Genomic DNA, 10338 nt, shown 5'->3' on the forward strand with positions numbered 1-10338 from the left:
GGGGGGGGGGGGGGTGAAAACGGTATAGGGGGGGGGAAACGGAAGGGAGATCGCCCCCCGGGGGGGCGAGATCGCTGGGGGGGCGAGATCGCTGTCACACCGGTACGCTGTACCGATACCCAGCCCTAATCAGGAGTTTAGCTGGCCAAGGATTGTTCTGAGCCACCGGGGATCTGCCGTCACTGAAACAGGAAGGAGCATGACTTATCGAACTTATTTGATTTAAACCTATCTGTTTTAAGATAGTATTGTTGTTGATTTTAAGAATACAAATCTCGTCATCAGTGCGTTTAAATGTAAAGCCGTGATGTGCCTAAGCCAAACATTTTAACTGTAAAAGTATGCAATTCAGCCTGTGGCTGCTATATACTTTTGGCCTGATCATGTTGATAAAATAAAACCATTCATTCATTCAGTTCTATTCAATACTGCTGTTACTGTTACTGCCCCTTCCTGTGGCCATACTAACAACAATGATGATAATCTTTATTGCATATTCATGCCCGGCCGTGGGCTAAATGCACAAAAGGACCACACGTGGTCTTATGGTCAATCTAAACTTATGCAATGATTTTAAACTATGCTAAATGGAAAGGGAACTAATAAGGCACTATGTGTTACAATCGCTAATGGCTGCATCTAATGTGTTCTTCTCTCTTTTCATACTACAACAATAAGAAGATTTGTGGTGCTAATACTTTAACGATCAATTCATATTTTTATTAGGACAAATTTAATTATCGTCTGCTCGGCGAGCACAACATTATTGAATAGAAATGCTCCAAGGAAAGCAGGTGTAGTCTATGTTTTAACTTCAAATGAGCATGGATTCGGTTAGTAAAATGCTCCCTTTCGACATTGTTTCTTCATTTTTCTTATTGTCATTCTCTGAAAACTACGTCAGTTTAACTGCATGTATACAAAATGAGTTCAATTATTTGCTATAAGGTATGTGTTGAGTGTTCTTTTATATCTTTTTGCATTTTGCGACTTGCAGTCGCAAAATGCCTTCTGGCCAGTGTAGTCGCCGTTGTGATGTTGTGATGTTGAGATGAACGGACCTGTTCAATCCATGCTAAACATTTGTATACCTGTTAAAACAGGTATTTCTTCGACATGTTCGCACTAGCGCAGTGGTAAAGTTTACGCATTTTAAACCAATGCACCCGGTTCGAATCCGGGGAGGTAGATTTTTTTCAACTTTTTTTTCCTTTTTTACATCCATTAAAATACTAATTTTTACATCCATTTGGCCACACCAATTTATTTCTTTGGTTAACGGATTCGCCGCTTCGTTTTTTTGCCGAATAGAAATAAAAATTAAAAAAAAAACTTAAAAATGCCCCGCAACAGAGCTCACTCAAAAACAGGCAATGTGTAGTGAAATTTGCTGCAGTTCACTCAAATTTTAACAGGTGGCGTCTAGATCTGCTGCAGTTCAGGCACATATGTGAATCTCTCCATGCGCCAATATCAGGTTTAGTTACTCTGTTCTATTTATATGGCATTCTAATAACTAAAACAAAAACGTTCACACACGCAAACATTGGCAAAATGCCAGCTTTTTAAAAAGTACTTGTTTGATATCTGTATATCGCGGAGCACCTGAAAAACATTTGTGATATCTGCTGGTAAAATAAAATGAATTGAATTTAGGACTTAGTTACTACAAATGGTTATCTGTTCTACAGTACCTGTAACATTTGACATCACTAACCGCAGCTTCATTCGGCGAAATCAATTCTGAATTCTACGTATTCGTTTCACGTGCTTGTGAGTGTAACTAGACAAAAGATCGGTGTCACAAAGTGGCAAAACAAGTCCCGAGCTTCACCCGTAGCAGTGCTGCTTGTAACGATCTACAAGCTTCACTTGGAAACACAGGGGGGCTAAGCTGGGAACTTTGACACATCCAGAGAGTCAATTGGGCTATTTCGTACAGAAAATATTGATCTGAACTCGTCTCAGAATGCCCGACACCAACACCTCTGAGAAGGAACCTACGAAGGAGCGGACAGAAAAACAAGAAGGCCAGGACGTGCAGGCTGAACTGGTGGGTGTGATTGTTGTATCTCTCTTTTCCCCTGTCTTTCTATCTCTCTCTATACATATACATAAATGTGTGTGTTTGTGTATGTATGTGTGTGTGTGTGTGTGTGTGTGTGTGTGTGTGTGTATGTCTGTGTGTGTGTGTGTGTTTGTGCATGTGTGTGTTTGTGTGTGTGTGTGTGTGTGTGTGTGTGTGTGTGTGTGTGTGTGTATGTCTGTGTGTGTGTGTGTGTTTGTGCATGTGTGTGTTTGTGTGTGTGTGTGTGTGTGTGTGTTTGTGTGCGCGGGCGTTTGAGTGTGTGTGGAAACGTGACACAGACGTCGCCTACTTATTATACTTAGAAGTTGTTGAAATTCTTGACGATATATTTCATTACATTTGACTCTAAGAGCTCAGGGATACAGAGACAAGCAATGTCATAAAAATCAATATTAGTGACAGTGCTGTGACACAGAACTTTGACATGTGGGTAGGTACTGTGAACGTAGTTGTTGTTAGTGGCTTGTTCCTCTCTGGTTTAGACGTTATTATAGTCCAAACTAATGTCCACTTGTGTCTTAACTTTGACTGAATGTAACACGTTGTTTGCCTTGTTTACATATATGGTGGGACTTCTTGGAAATCAACTTTCAAAAGTTGTAGGGGCTACCCACCGGTTTTGAGATAAATAAATAGATTTGTTTAAAAAAAAACAACACTTCAATGAGTTGAAACATGAGAATTCAGAAATCAGTTATGTGTAAATATGGTAGTCCTACACACTGAAAAATGGCGTCACCTTTCTGGGAACTGAGAACAAAAGGCTCACCTACCACCTACGTACTCTCCAAGCAGAGGTTAGGCTCCGGCTGTTTTTTTAACGTTTTGTTTAGTCGTTTTTATCGGAACCTTTTTATTTTTATTTTATCTTGCTGTGTCATAACCTAACGTTTGACTGGCGTACTTCAAGAAAAATGACAAAATAGAAAGCCCGATCAAAACGACTAAAAAAACGTTAAAAAAACAAACAGCCGGAGCCTAACCTCTGCTTGGAGAGTACCACCTACGCATCATACCAAGTGAAGGCGCGGCATCACACCACAGGAGGGCACGGTCGAACTGCTGGCGTCTGTAACACGTTTTAGTGTGTTGTTGAACAACTAATTCCTTGCACATGATTTCACAACTAGTGACACTTTGAAAGCAGACAGTTAATTAAGGGTTAATGACCCGTCCCGAGGGGTACATGGTGCCATAGGTTATGGTCGGTTCCTATGACTACAGAATGAACTACCGACTACGCGTCCGCCGAGTTTGAACCGCGGCGCCATGTTGGCTCTCGTACCCAGGGTTGTAAAAACCTTCACTCACTAGTGGTTGGCAATGCCCTGAGAACGAGACCAATGTATCCTTCCTTCTGATTGGATCCGGGGGGTTATACTTATTCACCACTTACGTGCCGCATTCTGATTGGTCGACGTCCTCTGGCCATATGATAGTAACGTTCTTACAAACGTTGAAGAGTATAATAACTGAAGGAACCATGTCGTTTTTTGCAAACATCAACAAACGTTCTATCGCAGTACGCACATGCAAATCTTCCCAGATGCGTTGTCAATTTGCCAAAGTTATGGAAAAGACAGTCAAGTTTGTCTATAGTGACCACTCTATAGACTCTGTCTCTGGTAGTCAAAATTTAATTATTACACACAGGTATGGGTGAAATATTGTATTCGTAATCTAACTTACTCGTAATTTAATCTAATTTAATTTAATTTAATTGGATTGGATTTAATTTATTGAGATTGCACACAATGCAATACATGGAAACCCAGGCAGCTTAGGTGATATTGGGTGCCAACACGTACATACATTTACACTTCTCATAGAATACACATAATGAACTCAAATGGTTAACGTATACCGTCAAAGGAAAGGTTAAGCCTAAACACAAACGTTCTTGAGTAGAACACTTTATAAGTTAAGATGTATAGGTTAGGAACTTGGGGTCAGATGTCTTGGGTACGTTCAGGTAACTATCAAGATTAGAAGCTACAGTATAGATTGGTCTGAGTGGTTTAACTGGAAGAACCGTTTTGAGGAGGAAATGTCGGTTTCAATAGACAGGACTCGTTAACGCGTTTTGATCAAGGCAAGTGGAAAACGCTCATGCACTAAAAAGACGCCACATGTCCAAATGGTCCGTACTATGTAGATATGGTTATTTGTATGGGAGATTAGGTATAAGTCATACTGCCCGGCCATGATAAAACAAAGAATACCTCTTTTACATGTTGTCTTCATTTACAGTTGATTCCCGAACAACATCAGCATCAGGGGAAGAAAAGGAGATTCCATAACCTGAGGGCGATGATGAAGGGTCCGAGCGTCACCAGGAGCGGCCTGGACAAGAACAACTTCACACAAAAGAAGACAATGGCGCAAGGCTTCATGGACATGGCGCTTATGACGGCCAACGCCGCTCAACTCAAACTGGTCCTTTACGAGGTCTGTAGAGTGTTAGTCGTAGAATAAATGTCTGTTCTATTCGGAGAATAGAAATCTGTTCTATCCGGCGAGTAGAAGTCTGTTCTATCCGGAGAATAGAAGTCTGTTCTATCCGGAGAATAGAAGTCTGTTCTATTCGGAGAATAGAAATCTGTTCTATCCGGCGAGTAGAAGTCTGTTCTATCCGGAGAATAGAAGTCTGTTCTATCCGGAGAATAGAAGTCTGTTCTATCCGGAGAATAGAAGTCTGTTCTATCCGGAGAATAGAAGTCTGTTCTATCCGGAGAATAGAAATCTGTTCTATCCGGCGAGTAGAAGTCTGTTCTATCCGGAGAATAGAAGTCTGTTCTATCTGGAGAGTAGAAGTCTGTTCTATCCGGAGAATAGAAGTCTGTTCTATCCGGAGAATAGAAGTCTGTTCTATCCGGAGAATAGAAGTTTGTTCTATCCGGAGAGTAGAAGTCTGTTCTATCCGGAGAATAGAAGTCTGTTCTATCCGGAGAATAGAAATCTGTTCTATCCGGAGAATAGAAGTCTGTTCTATCCGGAGAATAGAATTCTGTTCTATCCGGAGAATAGAAGTCGGTTCTATCCGGAGAATAGAAGTCTTGTTCTATCTGGAGAATAGAAGTCTCTATTCTATTCCAAGAATAGAATTCGTTTTGACAAATAGAATTCATTTCGGAACGTCGCATGATTTACGAAGCACCAAATCCATTTCATTCAACCTCAACGCTGAGCTACCTACCATCATTGATTTTGGTGGGTCGTTTGAGAGGTCACTAAGGACAGGTTTGACTCTTTATTTTTTCAGGGCAGAAATGGACGAGTTTTCCTGTTCGAGTTTGTCATGTTCCTGCTGGTGTGCTCCATTATTGTCCAGGTGCTGGTGGGAATCCTGCTGTTCATCAAGTCCCGATACAGTATCGAGGACCCGGAGCATCATAAACACGCAGAGATGTGGGTATCATTCGTGATATCTGGAAATACCTCTTTTCTTAGATTTCCCCTCTGTCTGCCATGCATACAAGCTAAGTAATGAGAAAACAGAAACTAATTTCCAGTCTGTAGTGAGAGGTTTAAATAACGTTACGTGTTTTTCATATGTTGATAATTGTTTACTATGACTTATTTGTCAAATGTTGGCTTTTTATACTTTATTTTCCTTGTGCCCTTTTTGCTATTGCATTTTCTTGTATCATTCGATAGTCACTATCGTATATTACACAAATAGTACGTAAATGATTTCAAAAATCGCGTTGTTTGTGTCATCCTCACAGGGCCAACAACTGGGCTACAGGGTTGGTGATGATCGTCACCATCCTCAACGTCTTCATTTCGGCCTTCGTCATGGTGGAACAGTCGCAGCATCTCGCACGGCTGCACACTCCTAGGCCTCCCCCTGTTGCCGCTGCCTGTGTTTGTCCTACTTGTGACGCTCCGACGGAATAAAGAGACGCCTGTTCTATCGGGCGAGAAGAGGTCTGTTCTATCCGGGGAATAGAAGTCTGTTCTATTCGAGAAATAGAATTAGTTTCGAAGAATAGAATTCAATTTGGAACGTCTCATGCTCAGTTTGGAAGAACCAAATTCATTTCAGCTGTTTCCGCTACCGACCGACTCCTCGCCGCTGCCTATGTCTGTCTTACTTGTGACGCTCAGACGGAATAAATTGAAAGAAATCTCGATTTGATTGATTTGATGTATTTCAGCACATATTCAACAATTAAAAACAAATGATGATACAGAGTGCAAGGAAAACATTCAGGGGGGACATAGAAGCGTATGCCATTTTTCATGGCTCCCCGTCAGAAACTAAATAGTGATGAAACGTAATGTACATAATGAGAGACAAACATTAATAAAAAAGGAAATTATTCATTCATTTGAATTAATTTAAGCTACATCATGAAAACCATAACGCTACATGTCATTAAACCTAAACATGATCTGCAGATTATAAAGAAATCATTTGAAATTACAAAGAACTTTCAATCTTAACTTGGCAGTTCATCTGTGTCAGTAGAAGTAATTCTGGATATAATTCAAACTGTAATTTCCAACATATAAACGGTATTTTCGTAAAGTCGTGCAGGAAATCGGAGTTCACGTTATCCTTCACACTGTAGTAGCGACACCTATCGGCATTGCGAAGCACGACAGTCAGTATTAACACGTTACCCTGAGTAAGTTGACGGTGACCGAAACGTCAGCTGGCTTCCCAACTCTTTAATTGTGTACACGGATCTCTGTTATCCAGTGATCTACAAGCCTGATAAAACTGTTTAGGCCACACTGACTAAAACATCGATGAAATCCGCGCGCGTGTTGATTTCCACCTGTTCTAAAACAGTGGCCACATGTTACAGAATAGCATACCTGTCAAATCAGAATGTCATGCTTGCCAGAGGATCTTCGCTCCGGGGTAAAGCGGTACATGGCCGGAGGCCCTTGTTCTTTCTTTAAGTAGGAATGGCAATATGAATATGATTGAAATGGCGACCATTGTCTCTTACAGTATTAGTGGAGGTGAACGTAAGACAAACCAAACCTGGGAAAGAAGATAATGGTCTGGATGTATAGTTCTGTGGTTTAGCAGCAGTTTTTTGCTGGATTTGTTTCGCACGCGCTTATTAGTTTTGGGGTGTCCAGAGGGCGTCATCCATAAAATTAAGACGATGTGGCCCTACGGAGATTGGTACCGATTTGGCCACGACGCGCTACTTCTGATAGCTTAAACCGTAATGACGTCATCGACTTGCCGGACAACAAACAAGAACAACCATTAGTTGGCATTGGAGCATTTAATTGGATTGAGTTATGGTAATGTTGTTTAGCACGGGGATTTGTACCTTCTCACGCCTAATTTCTCATGGCATGAAACGTCACCGCTCAAGATGTTGGCGTGTTCAAGCTTCCTTTACACTAGATGGCGATCGCTAAATATGGTATCTCACTGCACCTGGGGCACCGATGCGACACTGTTGTATCATTTCCGCCGATTTTTTTTTTATAATCTACTTATTGCGTAAAACGTAAAAAGTATATGACTTAGATAGAAGACAACAAAATACGCAAAACGTAAGAAAATTCGTTCTTCATCTCTGAAATCCGTTGAGTAATCTTTCGAACCCCGCAGTGCCACACCGGTTCCCAAAGTTCAATAAGACCCCACTTTAAGCTACGGTATTAATATATTGTGACCAAGATTTCTGTGATAATTGGAATATAACACAAGATTTGATTTGAAGAGAGCGAAACACAAAACGTGAAAAATCAAACCCTGCCAATGGCTAATATTGCTCAATGGCGCAATCCTGGGACTTTTTCGAGCTAGGGAGTCACTACACCCTGTCACTCAACACCGAACGCCACGGTTGGCAAACCGTAACGAAGCAATCAGCACGCCATCAACCCCTTTCGGCAACCTTGTTTCTCACTTGTCACCACAACATGTCCTAACCACCCCTTAAACAAAGTTCAATCGGCCAATATCACGCCACGTCAAACAGCAACAAAGACCGCACCACTCGTGAACAGGGGAGTTTGTTGGGTCAGAAAACAGAGCAAAGTGTTTTTGATGGCCTGATCTTTTCAGGCCCTGTCGACGACATTGTTTGCGCTACGTCACGGTGTTTTGGGGTACAAACGACTCTTGTTGACCGAGGAGCCCCTCCCATGTTTCTATAGCGTGATCAGAGGACCTCCATTGTTTGTTAGGCGCAATATAGCGTGTTTGTTTGATCCCTTGACATGGCCCTATAGCCAGGTGCTCGAGCACTGAGGTCAGTCGTTACAAAACGGACCGTCAACATGTCATAAAGGAATTTGTCGTCAGACAAGTGCATGTTGAGAGCGGTGCACCACCGTTCGAGTGATTCTTGACGTTCTTTGTACTACGTTTTCTGAAGGACTTTCTTCGCCAAGAGACTGCTCTATCTGTTCAAGACGTATCCTGAATGCTGTCGTCTTACGTGTACATTTTGATGGTACAATACCACCATAGTTTGTGCGTCCTGTGAGGGAATTTTTGTGATAATATCTTTCGCCCAGAGGATAGCCTGTATAACGCACGGTGCTCCCAACCCTCGTGTAACAGCCAGTCGCCTGACAAGTGTGGTGAAGAGCGCTGTACCACCAGATGAGTGGTGCTTAACGCTTTTTCCGAGGGACTTGAGGCCAGGTCATCAACAAGAGGCGCGTTTGTACATGTATGTCCGCACTTTTCACAGTGCAACGGATGTTGACAAGATACAACATTGGTGCTTTCCAGACAAGAGCGGGGAAGACGGTCACTCAATGAGGATATTTCCGCTGTAGGTAAGTTTCTTTATCTTTTGACTTTTCATTCCAACGACCTAAAGGGAAGTTTGTGCTACCTGATCTAGAAATTTCCTGACTGCATTACAACCTTATAGAATTATTTTCTGTCTATAAACTAGATTAATTGAAACTTTGAGAGAAAAAAAAACTTAATTTGTTGGGACCTAAATAAGCGTTCTACCAGATTTTCCAATGACTGTTATATGAGCATACCTTTCGGAAAATTGTAACGACATTTTTGTATCAATTGTGACGACATTTTTGTAACACGAATCCAACACCTTCACTCAAATCAGGGTATTTAATTCTGAGACCCACTGGTATGTAGTTTCTTTGACATTACAATAGGGTATTGTCTGATCTATTGCTATGACGCAAGTTGTTTATTAATAATAAATGCAACCTTTTGACCCATATTTACGTACAGCCATCAGCGGATTAGACCAAAGATTAATTATGACAGACACAAAAGATCAGCTGAACCCACGGCTTTTTTAAACAATAGACACATTTTCATGCTATATCGGACTATGTCATATTCTCTGATATATACCACATTTACGCTACAAGTGTTATTTCATAGAATGATATTTGAACTGCATATTGTGAATAATATGTAAATGGTAGTAATACAAAATTGTGATATAAAAAAAGGCAATTGAAAATTGAAATTTACGGTACGCTTCAAGAAATCTAGAAAAGACATAGAAAGGAGTCTTCAACTTTTGGAGCCGCAGCGAAATTATGGCAGACAATTAAACTGACAATTAAAACTAATGAACGGACGTCATATTTTCGCATGGTAACCGACTGTTTTTAGTAACATAGAAAAAGAGAAAGAATCGGAAAGTAGGAAGGCAAATATACCCTAGAACAGTGTCGTGGGGGTAGAAAAAGACGAATAGACTTATCATGCGGACGTTGTCCTCAAAAACACTCTATTCATGACAGTATAATGCTTCTCCTGTACGCTAAACTGTAGAACAAATACTGGATTAAACGTTACGTCAACAGACTCTCCAGAGGTTAGGCTCCGGCATGTTTCTGACGTCTTTTTGGGACCATTTTTTATGTTTTCTATTCTGTCGGTTTTTCAATTTATTTCACAGCTAAAGAGAAAAGTCTGGAAAGAGTAGAGAGTGTGATAAAACGCTTTAGAAGAAAGCTATAACGTGACCTCTGGCTAGAGAGTACGTTACGTCAACAGACTCCCCAAGCAGAGGTTAAGATCGGGCTTCATTTCTGACTTAATTTCTGACTTCTTTTGGGGTACTTTTTTTTAGTTTTTCCTCCTGTCAGTTCTTCAACGTTTCCTGCTATCAAAGAGGAGAGTCTGGAAAAGATAGAACGTACGATATAAACGCTTTAGAAGATGTAAAAAAAGCTATAGCCTGACCTCTGGCTAGAGAGTATGTCAACAGTCCCGGTAACTATGGCACTGGGGACCATACCTCCACCCAGCTTAAGAAAACATCCCA

General features: G+C 41.1%; 1 protein-coding gene across 1 annotated transcript; it reads left to right on the forward strand.

Moving 5' to 3' along the window:
- Positions 1-1969: 1969 nt before the first annotated feature.
- On the forward strand, positions 1970-6222 carry LOC118407130 (ninjurin-1-like). Its single transcript, XM_035807549.1, has 4 exons — positions 1970-2053; positions 4340-4537; positions 5352-5497; positions 5818-6222. The coding sequence occupies exons 1-4, from the start codon at positions 1970-1972 to the stop codon at positions 5987-5989; spliced, it is 600 nt and encodes a 199-aa protein (XP_035663442.1). The 3' UTR covers positions 5990-6222.
- The last annotated feature ends 4116 nt before the right edge of the window (positions 6223-10338 follow it).

Source organism: Branchiostoma floridae, chromosome 19 (genome assembly GCF_000003815.2).
Source record: "Branchiostoma floridae strain S238N-H82 chromosome 19, Bfl_VNyyK, whole genome shotgun sequence".
Classification (NCBI taxonomy): domain Eukaryota; kingdom Metazoa; phylum Chordata; class Leptocardii; order Amphioxiformes; family Branchiostomatidae; genus Branchiostoma; species Branchiostoma floridae.

Coding starts and splice junctions, on each gene's coding strand:
- LOC118407130 (XM_035807549.1), top strand. CDS start 1,970: ATGCCCGACACCAACACCTCTGAGAAGGAACCTACGAAGGAGCGGACA. Junction 2,054..4,339: donor AGGACGTGCAGGCTGAACTG/GTGGGTGTGATT, acceptor CTTCATTTACAG/TTGATTCCCGAACAACATCA. Junction 5,498..5,817: donor CATCATAAACACGCAGAGAT/GTGGGTATCATT, acceptor TCATCCTCACAG/GGCCAACAACTGGGCTACAG.